Source organism: Geotrypetes seraphini, chromosome 5 (assembly GCF_902459505.1).
Source record: "Geotrypetes seraphini chromosome 5, aGeoSer1.1, whole genome shotgun sequence".
In the NCBI taxonomy this organism is placed as follows: Eukaryota; Metazoa; Chordata; class Amphibia; order Gymnophiona; family Dermophiidae; genus Geotrypetes; species Geotrypetes seraphini.
The window spans coordinates 216,365,565-216,388,506 of NC_047088.1; the positions used below are offsets into that span (position 1 = coordinate 216,365,565).

Below are 22,942 nucleotides of genomic sequence, written 5' to 3' on the forward strand. Positions count from 1 at the left end.
CCACCATCCCATTGAGGTTAGCTTGGAGGTCACCCACTAGTGAGAATACCTGCCTTCTTGTCCTGGGATAAAGCACAGTTACTTACCGTAACAGGTATTATCCAGGGACAGCAGGCAGCTATTCTCACAACCCACCCACCTCCCCTGGTTGGCTTCTCTGCTAGCTATCTGAACTGAGGAAACGCGCCCTGTGCACTGCACTGCGCGGGAAGGCACTTGCACATTCGCGGTGCGGGCGACTCGAAACTTCTAGTTTCTTCAAGCAAGTCTGCTTGTGAGGCGTCTGCATCGGGGCTCCGTCGGATGACGTCACCCATACGTGAGAATAGCTGCCTGCTGTCCCTGGATAACACCTGTTACAGTAAGTAACTGTGCTATTTGTGCATAAATACCAGCCTTGCAAAACATTTTTGTGCACAAAACATTTTTGTGAGGCTGGAAGTTATGTCCAGAAGAATAGGTGCCAATGTTTTCTGTTCAGACACTTGCACATGATCTGCTATGTTCCATCAGTCTTTTAAAGTTACAGGCACTTCTTTCTGGTTGCAGAAGAAGACGGCCCTGGCAGTTATATCTCAAAAATTGGCATAAATCCTCTCTAACCCTTCTACGTTGCCGTGGACCTGACAAAAAAAATTGTCATGTAAAATCCATTGTTTCCTTCTCTGCGTTGCAAAGAATATTTGATGGACTCATAATCATGCATTTGACTATAGTGTAAGAGGCCCATGTCTTCCATGTGAGCTAACATCAGTACTCAACCCTTCTCTGTATTGCTTGGCCAGTGATATGCATATATGTCATTGTAACCTTGCAGTAAGTTTTGCAAGGCTACCTTTCCTCATAAAATTTTTGGAATGCTCCCAACAGTTACCATGATTGTTTTGCAGCCAGTACTAGTACATTTTTGCAGTTAATGTCCATTATGTACAAACTTTTAGTAAACAGACCCCCTTAAAATAAGAAATATCATTTAGGGGCATAGTTAGTAATGTGGGCTACCATTGAGGCATGTTACTTTACTGTTAACCACATAGTTATTTATATGTGGTAAAATAGCACGAGTTAGCGATAAAAATAACATCTGTTAACAGTAACACTTTTTAGTAACCAGTAGCATACCCAGCCTTGCAATTTAGGGGGGCCTAGAGGTGGACTGGGGGGGCAAAGTATTCCTCTCTCTCTCTCCCCCACCCATGCAGGTATGCTAACTGTACCTTTACTTCTTGGAATACTGTGCCCCGTCAGCAAAATTACGACAGTGCTGCCGTTCCCCACTGTTTCCTTCCTGCTCCAAACATGGCAGGACTTCTCACGCTGGTTATGCTACTGTGCCTCCAAGGCCCCCCCATGGCTGTACCACCTTTAGTAACTATACCCCTTAGTGATGAAATAGTTTTATATGTTTGCTGATAGGTTTCAAATACAAAACAATTTTAATTGGTGTTTTTAGTTACTTGTTCAGTGAAAAATAAAATCAGTTTCGTAAGTTGCACAGACAGGCATGATGAAGTGGGCGAGAAGCCCATGAGAAAGCCATAAATAATGTTTTTTCAGAGAATAAGTTGTTGATAAAAATTCTCTTGTTGATCAGACAAGGTCTTCAGTTTGATCAAAATATGGCAGTAAATGACAATGTTGTTTAAAGTTCTAGGTCAAAAGTGCTTAAGTAAAAGATAAATGCATGTTTTGATACTTAAGTAAAAGTACAGCAACATCACATTAAAAGTTTACTTAAGTGAAAATAAAAAAATTATTGCTTAATATAATACTTTTTGAGTAAAATTAAAAAGCATTGCATCTACTGCCACAAAAATCCAACCTCCCCCAATAATATGTGAAGAACAGAGCTAAGATATTTCTCCATGGAAGCTATTATAAAAAAATAGCATTTATCTTTTGTGGCTGAAGGGGGGAGGGAGAGGACGTGGGTAGAAAGTGGGCATGTTCTACACTAATTGGTTAGCACAATTACATTGCTGCACGCTAACCAATTAGTACATAATGGCTGGCAGTAAGGTCTCACACACTATTCTGTTTTAATGGCTACAGGCTAATGGCAAAATCAGTACATGGCCAGTAATACAAAAAATTGGAAATCCTGCCATTTTACCATCTCTTCCTTTCACTCCCTAACTCTCTATTTCCCTATCTTACTCCTTCCCAACCTCCTAAGAACTTAAGAACATCAAAATAGCCTTACTGGGTCAGACTAATGGTCCATCAAGCCCAGTAGGCCCGTTCCCACTGTGGCCAATCCAGGTCACTAGTACCTGACTAGTGCACTCCATGCTACCAATCCAGGGCAAAATTGTTTGATCAAAAACGAAACCCAATAACAAGGAAAAAGTAAATAGTGCAACAAAAAAATTCCTCCTATAATCGACAAATACACTGGGAGATTACTATCATGATGGAAAAATAATAAAGTGTGTGATTAATTAAATTAATTAATGAAGTTGTGTAAGGTCTTCAGTTTACACAACTCACAGTCAGAACCAGCCGGTAATGTAGAGTTGAAAAAGTGTAACCCAACAGGGTTTTTTCACTGGTGTAACATCCCTGGACTTGTGGAGAATTTTGTGAAAAATGTACAAAAACACAACTAATCATTCATCAATTGTAATCTCTCCAAAGTATTGTGCAATAAAAATTGCTACAAAGTCCAAATGGCAATATTCAACTTTCAAAGTTGTATCCTCCTCCAATATTTGAAACAATTGGATGAGATGTATCCAACTTCAAAGAATTTAGAGAGTACTTATCTCACAATCATTGGCAGTCCTTTAATTTCTGCCAGAGTGTTGTCCATGCCAGTCAAAGTGAAAAGCTCTACAGGGCTCCATTTCGAAGGGTCTCCACCTCCTTCGTCTGGAGCTGAAGCATAGACTTTTCCGATTCAGAAGGGAACTGCATTATGACAAGTTGATTTCCAAAAAGGAAAATGGCACTTCTGCGATCCAGGGCAAACAGTGGCTTCCCCCATGTCCTTCTCAATAACAGACTATGGACTTTTCCTCCAGGAAATTGTCCAAATCTTTCTTAAAACCAGCTACACTATCTGCTCTTACCACAATCCCTGGCCTTTATCTACTCCACATAAGCACATTTCTATCCTTTGTACTCACTATGCTCCTGTCACTTATCTCCTTGACAGCCCTCCATGACTCTTCTGGCATGATTCAACCATTCCCAGCATCTCCCTTATCTCTTTTTCTCTGCTCCAGCCTAATCAACCATCCCATTATTTGCAGGATACCTACTGTAAAGTCTGGCCAGTAATGTCTTCATGTTCCAAGTTACTGGAGTTCTCATTGCCAACGAGTTCTCATTGCCAACTTGATTACTGTAACATCGCCTACTTGGCACTCCCCCAGAAGTATATGCGGCGATTGCAAATAGTTCAAAATGCAGCGGTTAGACTACTTTGTGGACTGAAGAAGTTTGATCACATGACACCATCCTATCGATTTTTACACTGGCTGCCGATGGAGGCATGTGTGAAATTCAAGTTTGGTTGTTTTTGCTTCAAGGTACTCTATGGCTTAGCCCCTAAATACATAACAGACCTCTTCTCTTTCACAACCAACAGACACAAGCGAAGCTCACACCCGAACTTTGTTTCTCCACCGGTTAGAGGTTGCAAATTTAAAAGTCATCACCAACATCTTCTTGCACATCAAGCAGCACTATGGGGTAAAGACCTTGAACAATTACTCATGCCTACTACCTATGGAGAATTCAGGAAACGCCTAAAAACACATCTGTTCCTGAAACAATCGCAAGAACTATCAATCATTAAGTCTGTACTTTGTTTATTCATTCTCTGTAACATTTCTAATAATTTTAAACTGCATAGAACGACACGGTCCTGCGGTATATAAACTGTTATTATTATTATTATTGCTGCCCTCCCCAGCCCATAAAGGATACATATGGGACACAGACCTTGCAAGTCTGCCCAGTACTAGCCTTAGTTCTTAATTTATACCATTAATTTTCTAATTAGAGATCCTATGTGTTTATCCCATTCCTTTTTGAATTTCATCACCATTTTCATCTCCACCACTTCCCTCAGGAGGGCAGTCCAGGTATCCACCACCTGCAACCTCAATTTATGCCCTCTAGGAAGAATTAGAGTATGAATGGGCACAACTACTGACCCTCAAGCCTTGCATCGAAGAATGCTGGTATAGAAGGACTGAGGTTGAGACAGACACTAAAGAATGACACTGAACACAGCATTAAAGGTCTGCACGGGAACGGGGATCGCGGGAATCCCCCCCCCATAACCCACAGGACCCCCCTCTGGCCCACGGGACTCCCACGGGGACCCCCCTCTAGCCAACGGGATTCCCACGGGGATGGAAGGCTTTGGAAGAAGGGTTCATCCATATGATATAATGGACACGTCAGCCTTAGTAAAAGAGGGGGTTTATAAGTTAATTACCTGAACAGAAAACAAAAAAAGGGTTCCACCAAAGAGATTCCACAAGGAAAACAGCAAAAGAAACTGTGGAATTGATGATCCTGTCAGAAGTAATTGCTGCTTTTTATGGGGATGGGCGGGGATGGAGGTAATTCCTTGCGGGGATGGGTGGGGATGGAAAGGATCCTGACGGGGACGGGTGGAGACGGAGAGGATCCTGGCGGGGACGGGTGGGGATGGAGATGATCCTGATGAGGATGGGTGGGATTTCTGTCCCCGCGCAACTCTCTACACAGCATGCAGATTTGCAGGCAATTTGAAAATGAGCTTGCAAATCTATGGATACAAATGAAAATTCCTTGTAGAGTTTCTTTTTAAAAGTTATGGTTAGTCAAGAATGCAGGGTGTTTTTTTAACACTTACAAAGTGAGTTAAAGTACACTGGGTTTTAAAAATTAAACTCTTATACATATTTTACTTACCCCTCTTTGCCAGTAATAAAAGTGTTTATGCTGTCGTAGTGCATAAATTTAAGAATAAGCCAAGAAAAAGAGAGGATAGAATCTGCAATAGATAATGAAACAAAAGAAAAACAGATCACATGTGCATACAACAGAAATATGTAATGTACAAACAATTAAATCAAAAGATTAATAAATAAAGTACAAACAATATCACTAAAAGATCAAACATGGTCATGATTCATACCACGGGCTGCATTATGAGTAAAAATTCAGAACAGCCCATTTGTAGCTAACAGAATAACAAAAGGGCACCTAAAAAAGATCTAATAATAATTTGACCCAACAAAAAGTATTGTTTTAAAATGACCATCTGTATATCCCAGAAGGTACCAAAATCAATAAAAATACTTTTTCCAGCAGTTTTGATGCATTCACCTAAAAGCAGCACATTTGTTTGCCTTTGTATGTCCCTAGCAGTAGTACTTTAAAACTGCTAGAAATCAGCAATGTCTTTTTGAAACCAAGAGCCAGACAGGATTGGAGCAGAAGGGGACCATTCCTGCCCTGTCCCACTAGACTACCTGGATAAGTCCAGGGTCTGGTGAGGGGTGCAAAGGGCGGGAGAGGGATCAGGTGAATCTGAATATTCTGGTAGGGGGCTATGAGGGGGCGATATCAGGCCTTATTTGGAAACATGACCCCTAGTGTTAGTACTTTGAGACTAGGGGGTCGCTGGTGCCATTTTGGAAGATGCTGGCGAGGGCAGGAGTGACTAGCAAATATTTGTGGACCTCTTGTACAATAATGAAAATTAAAATTTCATACCCTGATACCCTTGCTACTGCAGCTTAGTAAAAAAAAAAAACAACCTTAAGGCCTGGTAGTATTGAGCAATTAAACAAGAGTATCAGGGTATAAAATTATATTTCTCATTATCCTAGGACAGGGTCAGCAAACTTTTTAAAGCAAAGAGCCAATTAATCCAAAATGTTTGACCCAAGATTTACAAATAGCCACAAGATGTAGCTTCTCTCCCCTCTAACCCCTTGCAGGTCTCTGCACCTCTCTCCAACCCATAGCCAAGATTCTCTCCCCTCTCCAGGCCCCAACCCTTTAATCTCCCTCTGAACCCTGTGATTACCCCTCCCCCGGGCTTACCAAGGCACCTGATGGTCCAGTGGAGGTCTTTGTGGCAGGAGTGCGGCGCTCTCGCTCCTGCCTCCTCGCAGCTGCCTTCTAAAATGGCTAGCACGGTAGGCAGTTTAACGTGCGATATTCTGCGCATTAAACCCCTACGCGCCTTGATAAAAGGATCCCTAAATGCAGATCCCCTGTATATGACAACAGATAAAGACTTGAATGGTCCATCCAGTCTGCCCTGTATTTACATGTATTTACAGTTTCATGATTAAATTTAAAAAGTATTTTTAAAAAATGTATTATTTCTGGGCCATAGACCTTAGAAGTCCACCTGGTACTGTCCTTAGATGCCAACTACTGGAGTTGCAATTGAAACTCGCTCCAGCCTATCCAAACCATCTCATTTGCGGGATTCAGACTGTGAAAGTCTTCCCATTCATATTCCAATTAGAGAGCGGTCGGTAGCCATTTTTATTGCTCCTTTCAGCTTGCACCACTGTTTTTCCACTTTATTAGCTCTTTCTTCAGATACTCCTCCATTTTCTAAACCTAAAGCACCCATTTCCAATGAGCAAGACACATACAGAATTTGCAAAACCTCACTTTAGCAGAATAGAAAAACACAAGATTTAAGTCCACATATTTGAAATCCAGGACTAAGTTTTGAGTGGCTGCTTGTCACTTTAGTTGTTATATCAAACCAAACCGTTTGATGATCACTACCACTCAGTTGGGCACCTATTCAGACATTAGAGACACTTTCCTCATTTGTGAGCACCAGATCCAGTATTGCTTTTTTCCTTATCAGTAACATCACCATTTGTCTGAGCAGAGCTCTTTGAAGGGCATTCACCATCTCTATACTTCTTTCCGATTCCACAGATGGAACTTTCTAATCTGCACCCGACAGGTTGAAATCACCTCTCCTTTCTTTTTCAACTTTTGGATATCTGCAACCGGATATTTATCAAATTACTCTGACTGTGATGGAGGTCTGTAGACAACACTCATGTATTTAGAAGTGCCATCTTCTCTTTTCAAAGCAATCCATATCGCTTCTTCCTTTCTCCAGGCCCCCCACATTTCAGTCACTTGGATATTGATCTTTGCATAGAGAGCTACTCCTCCACCTTTTTGACCATCTCTGTCCTTCCTAAAAATATTATAGTCCAGTGTCCCATCCATGGGAATCACTGAACCATGTTTCTGTGATCACTGCAATATCCAAGTCTGCCTCTAACATCAGGGCTTGCATATCATGATTTTTGTTGCTTAGACTACGAGCATTTGTTGTCATTGCTTTCCAGCTACTTTCCAGAGACAATTTTAATTTTTGTTTAGTTTTTTTTGTTTAGTCTCACTTACTCTTGCCTTGCTAAGAAATATATTGCTAATATTGTTGTCTACATTGCTATCTTTACTGCTGTCACATCTTGCCAAAACAGGCAGGCCTGTCGGTTTTTCTGATCAGGTATATAGACCAGTCGGTTTTTCTGATTGCCAAAACACCTTTGGGGTTTTTTTTTTTTTGGGGGGGGGCATAGCCAAGCTATGTTAGTGCATCAATTGCTTGACTACTTTGCATGGGTTTTTAGCTAATTTGCATGGCCGGATCAGAAAATGGGCGAGCAAGGGGAAAAACATGCGGTGGGCTGTTTTGTGCATCGGGTTGATAAAAGCTGTGCATCTAGCTCTAATTGATGTGCCCAGGGTCACAAGGAGCAGCATGGGTGCTGAAGCTGTAGCTTTAACCACTGCACCACATACTCTCCCCATTACAGGATTTTCTAAACCTAAAGCACCCATTTCCAATGAGCAGGACACAGACAGAATTTGCAAAACCTCACTTTAGCAGAGCAGAAAAACACAAGATATAAAATCCAGACTCCCCTTTTACTAGAGCAGTATATATACTTTAAAGCTATACTGATAATATTTGCTAAATGTGTGCACAGTGACATTTGCACCTGGCACAAGGAAAATTAATGTACATTCTGGCCCGAGCTAGAATGGCTCAACTTGGTTTTGTTGTGTTATTATTTCCTTGAATCGGAATGAGTCACAGGGCATTTTATAATACAAGTGCAGGGATGGGTAGAGAGATTTACTCAAGTTTTCTGGATTAACATAGACTTGAAACATGAAACATGATCACTATATATAATAAAAACTTCCACTTATGGAGAGTAATTTTCTAATTAGGTGCCTAGGCCTAGTTTTAGGCAGCCAAAATGCATCTACTTTAAGTCTATTGTAAAAAGAAAAGTAAAGGCTGGGTTTTTCTTTATAAAATTCTTGTGTAAGTGGCTGAAGACATGCCTTAATTTTGAGGTGCGACTGTTTACACCAGCTCTACCTATGTGTCCAAATATGGTATAAAGTTTAGAATTTTATAATCAATACACCTGCTTGCACACACCCCATCCATTCTCTGCTCAAACTCTGTCAGTGAGACTCATAATCAAAACTTTGAAATGTCTAAAAACCAGCCTAAGTAGACACATTGATTCCCCTGCCAGGATCAGCTGAATTGGCAGGGAGAAAAAAATTTGTCTCACCTCCCTCACATCTACTGATCCCCTACACCCCTCCCCCTGACATCTCCTGACCCCCCTCCAATGTCCCCCAACATCTTTGGACCCTCCTGACATCCCCCCGACATCCATTGACACCCCCATACCTTCCACTGATAAATTGACAGGAGGGAAGCCCACTCCCTCCCTCCTACCTATAGGAGTAGGCTTCCCTCCTGATGATTTGTCAGCGGAAGGTACAGGGGTGTTGGAAGATGTTGGAGGGGGTCTGGGGATGTTGGGGTGTCTAGAGATGTTGGAGGGATGTCAGGGAGGGTCTGGAGATGTTGGGGGATGTTTGGGGAGGTCCAGAGATGTCTGAGGGAGGAGTGTAGGGGATCAGTGGGTGTGAGGGAGGGAAAGACAAATTTTTTTTTCTCCCTGCCAATTCAGCTTATCCTGGCAGGGGAACCATGATCAGCTGAGCTGGCAGGACTGCACCAAAGCTGGTTCAGCTGATGGGAATTCCCCTGCCATGTTCAGCTGATGGCCAAGGTAGTTGGGTATGTCTGAAAAATTTGCTTTTGTGCGTTTTTCACGTGGACGTTTTTATATTTGAGAATGACCAAAAAAGATAGACGTTCTAAGGACCAAAACGTCAACATAAGTCATTTTCAAAAATAAAAGACGTCTGGCTGTTTTGATGATGGACATTTTCTCTACTGGATTTCTGGACTTTTTTTCTAAAGTGTCCAAATTAGACTTAGGGCTCCTTTTACAGAGCCGTGCTAGGACCTTAATGCGTGGAATAGCGCGTGCTAAATTGTCGTGCGTGCTAGCCGCTACCGCCTCCTTTTGAGCAGGCAGTAGATTTTTGGTTAGTATGCTCTATAGCATGTGTTAATCCGGTGTGTGCGCTAAAACGCTTAGCGCACCTTCGTAAAAGAAGCCCTTAGATGTTTTATCGAAAATGCCCCTCAATGTGTACACCCACGGGGAATATATGCACCATGCTAAAAACACGTGTACTTTTCCATTAGTTGGTATTCTATAAGAGGTCATTTATGCATGTACATTATTAAAATTCCACCATTTACATGCATGCTTGGTACCTAAAATTAATTATTCCCACTATGTAATGTGGAATGTACTTCTTTTTGATGGATGATGTAGATGAAGCAACAATGATACAAGGGTGGTTTGAAAAGTTTGGTAAAAAACCATGTTAAATATATATATTTTTTAAAGTTATATTTCTCAATATAGTCCAGCAAGTGTCCAGTTTTTCTATTTAATCGGAAAAATAGTTTGTCAAATTTTAAAAATATTGTTTAACTTTTTTAATTTTTTTTTACCAAACTTTTCAAAGCACCCTCGTATATAATCAATGCTCTGGTAAATGTAAAAATGTATGTTTATCTTAAAATTTCAATAATAAAACAAAAAGAAATCAAGATATTAGGAAAAAAAACATTGTCTAAACAGTCCACAATTTGTCAGAAATAAGATCTAAGATGTATAGAAATAAGTAAGGAAAAACCCCCCAAATACTTTTTCTGGAGGCTTCCTCATATCATTGTCTCAGCCTGATCATGGCATTTCCTCTCCATTGGAGAGTCATAGTCACCTTAATCTCCTCTTTAGCTAAAGAAAATTTAATAGCTTGTTTTGGGTCAATTAAAGTAAAAGTTGAACCCTCAAGCAATACAATAAGATGGCCCGACATCTTACTTTAGAGGAACACACGGACCAACTAGTTAGAAAATGTTTCTTGGATTTATGGAAACTCTGAACCATTAAAAAATATTTTGATGCTTTCTCATTTTGCTTGCTAGTCCAGTCTTCCATATTAAGGGCTCCTTTTACTAAGCTGCGCTAATGGTTTTAGCACGCGCACTAGATGCTAACGCCACCATTGAGCTGGTGTTAGTTTTTGGCATGTAGCGTGCGCTAAAAACGCTAGTGCACCTTAGTAAAAGGAGCCCTAAGTATGATTGACTATTGTAATATTTATTTGGGAACTTGTAAGAAAACCCTTAGAAGACTTCGAGTTATTCAAAATTCAGCAGTTCAATTGATTTTTGGTTTGAAAAAATGGGAGCATATTAGTCCTTATTTTAAAAAATTGCATTGGTTGCCAATAGAGGCAAGAGGTCTATTCAAATTTACTTGCATCTGTTTCAAATCAATATTTGGTAAGGCTCTTGCTTATTTGGTTTCGCAGTTTTGTTTAGACTGTTCTAATATATCTAAATGTCGAATTCATTCATTTACCTAATAGTAAAAGCTTGTAGATACAAGAGATATCTGGATAGAACTCTCACTTTTCAAGCTAGTAGAATGAATGATTGGTTTGGTAAAATTTTTATGCATGCTTCCTCTTACCTTACTTTTAGAAAACTAGTAAAAAAAACCCAGCTGTTCGATCGATTCATAACTTAAGGGTTTACTGTTCTATTTTAATCTTAATTGTATTTCTAATGATTTGTAATTATCTTCTGATTGTTCGGTACTTCTTACTGTAAACTGCTTCGAACTTTTATGGCTAGGTGGTATATAAGAATAAATTATTATTATTCAATACAAAATTGGCCCCCAAAACATTCACTCTTGAATGTGTCTAGATAAATCAGGAAAAATCTGAATATTTGATCCTATGAACTGCTGATTAATATTTAGGAAATATATACGTAAAACATTGCGATCCAGCTCCAAAGCAAATGTTACACTCAGAGTCAGTCTCTGGGTAACTATTTCAAGCAATGATTCCAGAAAGTCAGTTACGTTCACCATCGAATCTGGTCTTCCCGAGGTCCCAGCTCCTCCCGTTTCTTTCCCAGAAACATACTGAGCTTTCACAATCTGTGGAAGTGCATCATCCGGTATCTTAAGGACCTCCTTCAAATATTGTCTCACCATGTCCACTGCTGATATCAAAGGGGACATGGGAAAATTTAAAAGTCTCAAATTATTCCTTCTTAACTGATTTTCCAAATATTCAATCTTTCGTTGGGTTAAGGTCTTATCTTTCACTAAAGCTGCTACCAGATTTTGTATCTCCTCCATTTTTTGCACCAAAGTTGTTACTTTCGCCAATTGCTGAACTAAGCCTTGGCACTGAGAAGCAATTTGTTCCAAAACATTTTTCATTTTACCCTCCATTTTATCCACTGTTCTCAAAAAAGAGGAATTTAAGTCCTGTATAGCCTCCCAAAGTACCTCTAAGGTTATAACAGCTGGCTTCTTATTTTTCACACCTGCAGAATTTTCAGAAGGATCTTCCCCCCCCCCCCCATGTCCCACTCACAGTTTGAGCTGGATACAAATTCTGTAGAGTGGACACCCTCACTGACACACCTTGCTGTGGGGAAGAAAACTCTATCTGCGAGAGATTTCCGGATAGTGATACCGAAGTTTGAGTTCCCCCCAGGCTTCCACGCTGATACTTTTGATCCAGTAGGCTCCTTCTAGGGGGGCCGTTCTATTCTCGGGACTCAACGAGATCCCATTGCCACTAGCGCTTGATCAGAAGAGACAACCAAAGGGCATTTTGCTCTGTTAACTGTATGTTCTTAGAGAAGGCTGGGAAGCTATTAGTTTGTGGAATCTGAGTTCCTCAGAGAAGCTGAATCATAAACTTTGAGCACTTTTGAAATGGAAAGTCTGTAAAAAAACAAAACAAAACAACAACCCCACCTCAACAAGCATGTTTTGATAAGATAAAACCTAGTATTTTGTGAATTGCACAGGAAGACATTCAAAATGCAAAAACTGGTTCAAATCTAAAGCAATCTGGGGTGTTTTTTTTTTTTTTTTAATGTAAGGGCTTCTTAACTTTGGCTTAGAAATTAGTGGGGGGAATCAAAATTCAAACCGATTTAAGTGGCCAGAAATGGCTCATGGTCAGTTAAATTGCTTGTCTGGGGCTAACCAGTCATATTCAATGTCATTTAACTAGATAGTGTCACTAAAAATATCCAGTTAGCACCAGTGATGTAGTAAGGGGAAGGGGCGGGGACAGTCTGCCCCGGATGCAGTCCTCTTAAGATCACGGTACCCCTTCTCCTCTCTATCACCCTGCTCCTCTCTTTGCTGCACGTGCATGCCCCTTGCCATACCCCGTACCTTTTTTACTTCCTCGGTGTGAGGTTGCTGTCCACGTTGGCATCAGCGCTCTCTCTGACATCACTTCTGGGTCGGCATTCCGTGATCCTCCAAGGTAGTTTGTTTCATTGGCGGCACTTGGACCACCACGGAGCTCCAGAAAAGCTGACCTTTCCAGCCTCTCAGCAAAACACCATCTTGGATCAATTGATAAATGATCTTAATGCATATTTTGAGCAAAATTATTCAATTGGTTCTAACTGGCACTAATCTGCAGTTTTGCACAGTCGAAAGTCTACAAACTGTGCACACAAAATCCAAAGCGTGCAACTGAAAGGTTTTTTTTTTTTGCTCCCTTCTTAATGTTAGAAGAGACTGAATTCTTATGCCAAAAATGCAGCATTAATTTTTTTTTTTAAATGCTTGAATGTTCAGACTTTTATTTTACTTTTCATGCCTGACTTTTTGCCTGATATATGTCTCCCTTGAGGGTTTTCATATGTTTTATACTCTGTATCTGTAATTGTTCTTTTTAGGTCTGAAGTGTGTATGTCTACTATGTGAGAATACCAACTTTACCTGCCAAACCGAGGGAGCCTGTTGGACTTCAGTCATGTTAACGAATGGTAAGGAAGAGGTGATAAAGTCATGCATCTCTCTCCCAGAGTTAAATGCGCAAGTCTTCTGCCGAAGCTCAAACAACATAACAAGAACAGAATGCTGTTTCTCAGATTTCTGCAACAATATAACACTGCAGCTGCCAACAGGTAAGAAGAACGTGTTTTGTGCCCTATATGAATTCCCATTTTATTTCTCTGAGATTCACTGTAGTCTTTAGAGGAGAACTGTAGAAGTTTTAAAATTTATTTTTTTATGTATTTGGATTTAGTTCACACTTTTCTATTCTGTAACTTATCATCTCTTTAAAATCATAATAACTAACACCATCATTCACCTTCAAAGCACACAAAGTCAACTCACAATGGAGTAAGGCATATTTTTGATCTCAGCAGTGCCGCTGTTTAGAAAGCTGTTTTTTTCCAGCTCATGCACCAGCCTCTTCATTGGTCTATAAATTTTTTGAGTATATTTATTATTACAATCAATTATTGTTTCACACTTATTCTTATTTAAATTTTATCAATATTAAACTTATAGATATTGAAAATCAATGCTCATCTTTAAAAAAAATCTAATGGCAGGGGCAGATTCTCCAATATAGAATCTATGGGCTCCTTTTACTAAGGTGCGCAAGCGTTTTTAGCGCACGCACAAAATTACCGTGTGCTACACCGTGCGGTATGCTTCTAGAATAACACCAGCTCAATGCTGGCGTTAAGGTCTAGTGTGCGGGGGCAATTTAGCGCACGCTATTCCGCGTTTTTAGGCCCTAACGCACCTTAGTAAAAGGAGCCCTATGCTTCGCTACAGCTTTTTCAGGTAAACTCCTGTAAAACATGACAATATATTGTCACAAAATCATTATTTCTTATTATAAACTTTTCCTTAAACTACTTCAAAATTATAAATAGAAATAGAACTACAGTGGAACCTTGGTTTACGAGCATAATTTGTTCCAGAAGCATGCTCGTAAACCAAAATACTCGTATATCAAAGCGAGTTTCCCCATAGGAAATAATGGAAACTCGCTTTGATACGTTCCCACCCACCCCCAAGGCCAGCGGCGCTGCTCCCCTCACCACTCGCAAAGATCCCCATCTACGTGAACCGGCACCCCCGCCTAAACAACTTAAACTTACCCTCCCATCTGGCATCGGCATGCAGCCCACAGGACGTGCCGGTGCTGCTCGAAGATCTTCCTGCTTCTGCCGGCCTTGACCATGCATCTGCGCATGCTCAAGGACTTCTAATTTCCCTTTGAATATATCGACCAATACAAAACGAGCGGTTTCCTGCTAATCAATGTTTTAAAAACAAATAGCAACAATTTATAATGAATACGATACTCAATTGGCAACCGGTGCCGTTCTTTAAGAATAGGAGTGATGTGTTCAGATCTAGAAGTTTCAGTAATTAACCTTGCCACAGAGTTTTGGGCAACTTGTACTATTGTGCATTGATATTACACTATCTGTATTGCTTGGATTAGCTTTTTTACTTACTGGGATTCCACAGTGTTATTGTTATTTTGGATTTTTCCTTTGTTATTCTGTAGAACTTTTTGGTGTCTTTTTTTGTTGCTGACTTTTAGTAAAAGGACCCCATAATTAACAGGTTTGGAAAGCACTTCTTCCATTGCAGATATATCAAATTCATTGATTTTTTTTGTTTTCCTTTCTTTTGTTTTTTTTTTTAGCTGCAGTTTCTCCAAGCCCAGCACACTGGGGGCCTGTGGAGCTGACGGTGGTAGTCACTGTACCAGTCTGTTTGTTGTCTATAGCTTTTACACTGGCCATATGTGCATGGCATGGACGTCAGTGTCCTTACAGAAAGTCAAAGCGACAAAGTATTGAAGAACCTCTTTCTGATGGCAGCTTGGTGAATACTGGAAAATCTCTTAAAGATCTTATATGCGACATGTCTACATCGGGGTCTGGATCTGGTATGTTTTCACTGAAAAAATATTTAAAGCATTCAAAAGTGGAGAGAATCCTTCCTTGTTACCGTCTTTCCCTGAAAATAAGACCTAACTGGAAAATAAACCCTAGCAATGATTTTTAAAGATGCTCCTAATATAAGCCCTACCCAAAAAATAAGCCCTAGTTAAGATCGACCTTGAACCCCCCTCACCCAGAATGTCCATGGCAAGAGGCACGCCCAGTTCCTTCTGCCGCTGGCCCCATCATCTACCAAACTCCACCAAACACTCTCCGACTCCACCCGGATACTCCCTGACTTCATCCGTGAGACTAGTAATGCCCAATTCGCCCCCCAAAATCAGACTCATCGATTCAACGACTCCCACTCCAGTGAGACCTGACATACTTCTACCCCGAGCATCTTAAAGCAGCAGCGGCCGCAATGCTCTGAATGGGCTGCTTCATGGCCTTACCTGCCAGGGCCTTCCCTCTGCCACATCACTGATGATGTCATCAGTGATGTGGCAGAAAGAAGCACTAGCAAGGAAGGTCGCAAAGCTGCCCATTCAGAGCACTGCCACCGCTTCTGTTTTGGGAGGCCACGGAAGTATGTCAGTCTCATGGTAAGAAGGTCAGTGGGGTTCTGCTGCACAGGGGGATGGGAGGGAGGGATAGAAAGATGCTGCACAAGGGGATGAATGAGAGGGGAGGAAAGAAGAGAAGGTGAAAGGAAAGAGGAAGAATTGGGGTGGAGGAGAGGAAGGGAAAGATGATTGTCCTACATGAAAAAATAAGACATCCCTGAAAATAAGCCCTAGTGCATTTTTTTGAAGCAAAAATTAATATAAGACCTGGTCTTATTTTCGGGGAAAGACGGTAGAAGTTGCATTCTTGTATCACAAAGTTTTAAAAAAGCTAAGTACTGGGGACCTGGGTTGGCCACTGTTGGAAATAGGATACTGGGCTTCATGGACCTTCAGTCTATCCCACTATGGCAATTCTTATGTTCTTAAAAATGACAATACAAAGTGTCATCAGATTAGATGGTGGATATAGAAAAAAAATGGTAAAAAGGACAAGAGATCCTCTAGAGAGCTGAGAAAAGCAGAAGAGAAAAAGTAAGACCAAAAGCATTATTTAGACCAGTGTTCTTCAACCTTTTTACACCTATGGACCGGCAGAAATAAAAGAATTATTTTGTGGACCGGCATCGGTCCGTGGACCGGCAGTTGAAGAACACTGGGCTAAGTTGTGGGCAAGACCCCACCCATCTCTACCCAATCTCCACCCCAGCCCCCGCCCCCATAATAGTACTAATTGTAACACTATTTTTTTCATTCATTTTTCATAGATACACACAGTATAATCTTATTAACAACACATAATGGTTAACCACAAAATTAAACTACACAAAGCACACTGACAGCAGATGTAAATTCTCAAAATTGACATAATTCAATCACAAAATTCAAAAACAAAATAATTCCCCCTACCTTTGTTGTCTCCCGCCCTCTTTGCTATGCCTTACCTTCTGGCCTGCTCCTGTCTGGCTATTTTATGCCGCCCCCAGTGTTATCTTCAGGCTGGTTCCCTCTTTCTCACTGATGCAGTGCACAAAGCTGCAGGCAGTGGCTCCTTGTGCATCCTGCGCCTCATCTGGAAGCCTTCCCTCTGACGTTGCAACATCAGAGAGAAGGCTTCCAGTTCAGGCACAGGACGCGTGTAGGAGCCACTGCCCATGGCTTTGTGCACTGAATCAGTGAGGAAGAGGGAGCGGGCTTGAAGATAACGCCACATCGATCACACTGTGGACCGGCGGTTGAAGAACACTGTTTTGGGCCTGATGCACGTGTCAGCCCTGTGAACCGGTAGGAAAAATTATATTGTTTTCTAATTGTAATATATATGCTTTGAGAAATGTGCTTCCCTTCCACCCAGTCCCCACGACCCTGTGAATGAAGGTGTTAAAGGGGCACATTCAATCCTAGCTACGCCACTGGTTGTGCCCGTTGATATTTTGGATGTTGATGCTTAATGCTCCAGCTACACGTAACTGGTTTATACATGTCAATTCCTGGATGTATTTTGGAACAAGCTCTACACTGGCAGATATTCAACTTTGGGAAATGTGCCTCCCTTCTCCCTATTCGCCATGACCCTGTGAACAAAGGTGTTAAAGGAGGTCTGTCTCAATTGCTCTGCTCGGGGACCATTCAGTCCTAGCTATGCCACTGTGCCTGTTTTGACATATTGGATGTTGATGCATAATGCTCCAGCCACACGTAACTAGTTCATACATGTCAATTCCTGGATGTATTTCAGAATAGACTGTACATTGGCAGATATTTTAAAACAGTGTTTTTCAACCTTTTTACACCCGTGGACCAGCAGAAATAAAATAATTACTTTGTGGACCGGCAAACTAAAATTTTAAAACCCCATTTCTGCCCCATCTCTGTGAGCTCGGTCACCTCAGTAACTATAGAAAAATAGACAAATATAGTGCAAAATATAGACAGCAGATATAAATTCTCAAAAATGACACATTTTGATCACTAAATTGAAAATAAAATCATTTTTCATAAGAACATAAGAATATAAGCATCGCCTCTGCTGAATCAGACCATAGGTGCATCATGCCCGGCAGTCCGCTCCCGCGGCAGCCCCCCAGGTCGACGACCTGTAAGTGATCTATTACTCTAAAGCATTTTGTACTGTATAGTAATCTTCTAATTGTACCCTTCAATTCCTTTCTCCTTCAGGAACTCGTCCAATCCCATTTTGAAACCCAAAACCGTACTCTGCTCTACCACCTCTTCTGGAAGTGCATTCCAGGTGTCCACCACCCTCTGAGTGAAGAAGAACTTCCTAGCATTTGTTCTGAATCTGTCTCCCTTCAATTTTGTTGAGTGCCCTCTAGTTTTTGTTGCCCCCGCCAGTCTGAAGAATCTGTCCCTCTCTACCTTCTCTATACCCTTCATGATCTTGTAAGTTTCTATCATATCCCCTCTAAGTCTCCAGCCTCTCAGCATATGAAAGGTTTTCCATGCCCTTTATCATTTTTGTTGCTCTTCTCTGGACCCTCTCGAGTATCGCCATGTCCTTCTTAAGGTATGGCGACCAGTATTGGACGCAGTATTCCAGATGCGGTCGCACCATTGCCCTATACAGCGGGAGGATAACCTCCTTGGTTCTGGTAGTGATACCTTTTTTGATAATGCCCAACATTCTGTTCGCCTTTTTTGAGGCCGCTGCGCATTGTGCCGCCGGTTTCATTGTTTTATCCACCAAAACCTCCAAGTCCTTTTCTAGGTTGCCTTCCCCCAATATCATCCCCCCCATCGTGTAGTTGTACATCTGGTTTCCTTTCCCTATGTACTTGACTTTACATTTCTCTACATTGAAGCTCATCTGCCATTTATTTGCCCACTCACTCAGTTTGTTCAGGTCCATTTGAAGTTCTTTACATTCCTCAATGGATCTAACTTTTCCGGAGAGTTTTGTGTCGTCCGCAAATTTTATAGCCTCGCACCTTGTCCCTGTTTCCAGGTTGTTAATAAATATATTGAACAGCAGTGGTCCCAGCACTGACCCCTGCGGGACGCCACTCGTGACCCCTTTCCAGTCAGAATAGTGTCCCTTTACTCCTACCCTCTGTTTCCTGTCCGCCAGTCAGTTTCTGATCCATCTGTGTATGTCTTCTAACACCCCATGGTTCCACAGTTTCCTTAGTAGGCGGTCGTGAGGTACCTTGTTGAAGGCTTTCTGGAAGTCCAGGTATACTTTGTTTATGGGGTCACCTTTGTCCAATTGTTCGCTTATCCCTTCAAATAAGTGCAGTAGGTTCGTTTGACATAATCTTCCATTACAGAAACCATGCTGGCTTGTTCTCATCAGCTTATTTTTTTCTATATGCGCATTGATATTGTCCTTGATTAATGATTTGGCCATCTTCCCCGGAACTGAGGTTAAGTTGACCGGTCTATAATTCCCTGGGTCGCCTCTGGATCCTTTATTGAAGATAGGTGTAACATTCGCTATCCTCCAGTCTTCCGGGATTACCCCTGTTTTCAGAGATAGGTTGCAAATCTGCTGTAGTAACTCCGCTATTTCGTCTCTAAGCTCCTTTAGTATTCTCGGGTGGATTCCGTCTGGGCCCGGGGATTTATCAGTTTTTAGTCTATCTATCTGTTTGAGTACATCTTCGAGGCTTATCTCCATGCACGATAATTTTTCCTCTTGATCCCCCTTGAAGAATTTTTCTGGTTCCAGCACGTTGGATGTGTCCTCTTTTGTGAAGACCGACAAGAAGAATGTGTTTAATCTGTCCGCCACCTCCTTTTCCTCCATTACCACTCCCTTCCTGTCTCCCTCATCCAAGGGTCCCACCTCCTCCCTTGCCGGCTGTTTTCCTTACATATATCGAAAGAATAGTTTAAAATTCCGTGCCTCCTTGGCAAGTCTCTCTTCATACTCTTTCTTTGCTGTTCTGACCATGCGTTCTGGGCCAGCCAGGCAGCAGCAGCAGCAGCAGCAGCAGGGTGGTAAGATAGCAGCCGACCCGGGGAAAGGAAGGAGAGAGACTTTTTTTTTTGCGCGTGACAGGTAGAGACAGGAAATGATTGCCTGTCCCATTGTCCCCGAGCACAGCTTCAGGACGCTGTCCCGAAGCTGTGTGTGGGGACAACGGGGCAGGAGGTCTGAAAACGGGACCTATGGTCACCTTAATCTTGCCGGCCCTGTGCGGACCAGCAGAAATTTCCTGCGGACCGGCACCGGTCCATGGACCGGCGGTTGAAAAACAGTGTTTTAAAATAGTAGTGAAACAACATCTCAGTTCCTTTGTACGTATTTTCTAAAATGTCACCTTAATGATTTCATTAATTGATACATGTGTAAAGGAAAGTCATAGATTTAAAGCAGAAATAAAAGAGATAAGACCCTGAAGGATGATTTTTTTGGATTATGATAAATTTATAGAGGAAATTACCATAATAACACATTAGATAACTTCAAGACGGGGATAAAAAAAGTTAAATATGACAAATTCAGACATAATGAAATTAGCTATAAGAACGCTCCTATTTACCCTTGAGGAAGAATAAAGACACATGCCAATTTGAAACAGGCATTTTGTTAAGGTAGATTGGGGAGGAGGGGTTAGGAAGAAGAGGATTTGTAGTTCAGAGGATGGTCTACTCTCCCCATTGAACTCACCAGTACTACTCTGTTCCCACCAACTTTTTTAAAAATGTCATTTTATTGTATTTATTACATGTACCAGCTCTTTCTAATCCACAAACACAAAAAAGAAAAAAAAAAAATTTAATCTACCAAAAGCATTTGAAATAGCTATATGTCATCACTTGAGGGAGAGTAGAATCCAAGTAAGGCAAGTACCCTGAAAAAGTGTATAAGAGGAAAGTCACGGGAAAAATTGTCCCAAATCCCCTTTACTATAGAATATATATTGGAAAGTTCTCAGTCCAACCTAGAAGAGAATGATGTGGATATAGTTCAATGAATGATCTGAAACAATGTCAAAACATAGATTTTCGTTTCTGTAAATTGGCACTGAACAAAATAACTCTTCTTAGCTACAGTTGCAAAATAATGCTCAGAATTTAGGAGGTTGGTTGGTTGGGCTGAGAACTTTCCAGCACCCCATCAACAGTATCAACCGGAATCAACAGTACAGCCCACCCCTAAGAAGCGCAGAGTGGTGGTCATTGGAGATTCGCTGCTGAGGGGCACCGAGGGACCAATCTGCAGACCAGACCTGCAATCAAGAGAGGTCTGCTGTTTGCCAGGGGCCAGGATCTGGGATGTCACTGCTTGCATTGACAGACTCATCAAGCCCCGAGACCACTTCCCCATGGTTCTAATCCACGTCGGAACCAACAACACCGCAAGGAGCAGCCCGGACAGCATACCTGAAGACTTCAGGGCCCTGGGGGAGAAGCTGAGGAGGATGGATGCGCAGGTAGTCTTCTCCTCGATTCTCCCAGTGAGGGGCAAGGGCAGAGCCAGAGAGGATCGAATACAAAGGGCGAACGACTGGCTGCGAGGATGGTGCAAGGAGACGAACTTCGGGTTTCTGCACCATGGAGAAGCATTGCAAGGACTACAGGGACACGACGGGCTACACCTAACCAGAAGAGGGAAGAATGTCCTTGGACACCGCCTAGCCCGCCTACTCCACAGGGCTTTAAACTAGGTAAGTCGGGGGAGGGTACAGGCACAAACAACATACCAGGCGAACTAAAATGCCAATACATTTATGAGGCTGAGGAAAGTAGACACCGAAATTCTGGGTCAGGGGTGAGTGCACACACTTTTGAGTCGGGAGTAGGGTCACATCATATTTATGGGTCACATTGTAATTCCGGGTCTAGGGGGAGTACACACTGTAGTTCTGGGTATATGGGGAGTACACATTGTGGTTCTGAGCCTCAGGAAAGCACAAATAACACAAACAATGCTAAAGGTGTTCAAATAGCTCAAACAGGAATATCCCCACTGAGACATAACAAAAATATAACATGGAGGGCTATGTACGTCAACGCACACAGTTTAGGAAACAAGATCCTGGAATTGGAAACAGAAATAAGGAATGCCGACCTGGATGTGGTGGCGATATCCGAAACCTGGCTCACAGACTCCCACGGGTGGGACATGGTCATACCGGGTTACAACTTGCTTCGCCGGGACAGAGAGGGTAGGAAGGGAGGGGGTGTAGCATTATATACTAAAGATGACATTAAGGTCACGAGAATCTCAGATGTCCAGTATACTGGGGAATCCCTTTGGGTTAATTTGGCCAGAGGGAAGGACAAATGCTTGTATCTTGGCGTAATTTACAGACCCCCAAGACAACAGGATGACCTGGATATGGAAATAATCGAAGATATAGAAAATATCACCTTGCGTGGGGACACAGTATTGCTAGGTGACTTCAACATGCCTGATGTGGATTGGGTTACACTTACCTCTGCTTCCGGCAGCAGCAGGAGGCTATTAAACTCTATGAAAGGAGCAAGCCTCAGGCAACTGGTGTTGGAACCGACAAGGGATCAGGCAATACTGGACCTGATACTTACCAATGGAGAAAGTGTCACAGAGGTCTCGGTGGGCGACACATTGGCCTCCAGTGACCACAACATGGTATGGTTCAATATCAGGAAAGGTTTCACTAAATCTACTACACTAACCAAAGTCCTCAAATTCAAGGACACAAATTTCAAAGAAATGGGAGACTTCGTTCACCAGGCGCTACAAAGCCAAGAAGAAACCGATAACGTGGAAGACATGTGGTCGACTTTGAAAGCAACCATACAAGAAGCAACAAACTGCTATGTAAAATCAGTAAGTAAACGGCGAAGGAACAATAAGCCACAGTGGTTTACTGCGGAGATCTCAGACCTGATCAAGGAGAAGAAAAAAGCATTCATCTCTTACAAACAATCAGGGAAGCAGGACTCTAGAGCAGACTACCTGGCCAAATCAAAAGCCGTCAAAACAGCAGTCAGGGAGGCTAAATTCCTCATGGAGGAGTCTCTAGCAAAGAACATCCAGAAGGGAGATAAATCCTTCTTCAGGTATATCAGTGATAGAAGAAAAAACTCAGGCGGGATTGTACGTCTTAGGAAACCAGACGGAGACTATGTGGAAAAGGATTCGGAAAAAGCCCAACTATTAAATGAATACTTCTGCTCAGTCTTCACCCGAGAAGCGCCAGGGCTCGGCCCTCAG

The 22,942-nt window shown here is 41.9% G+C and overlaps 1 protein-coding gene across 1 annotated transcript in view; it reads left to right on the plus strand.

The window, feature by feature from the left end:
* Positions 1-13,248: 13,248 nt before the first annotated feature.
* The window catches only part of ACVR1C (activin A receptor type 1C), a 67,147-nt gene continuing 57,453 nt past the window's right edge, over positions 13,249-22,942 (plus strand). Inside the window, exons 1-2 of the mRNA XM_033945951.1 lie at positions 13,249-13,417; positions 14,968-15,213. Of these exons, the coding sequence (XP_033801842.1) occupies positions 13,264-13,417; positions 14,968-15,213 (400 nt within the window). The 5' untranslated portion in view covers positions 13,249-13,263. The remainder of the gene's footprint in view (positions 13,418-14,967; positions 15,214-22,942) is intronic.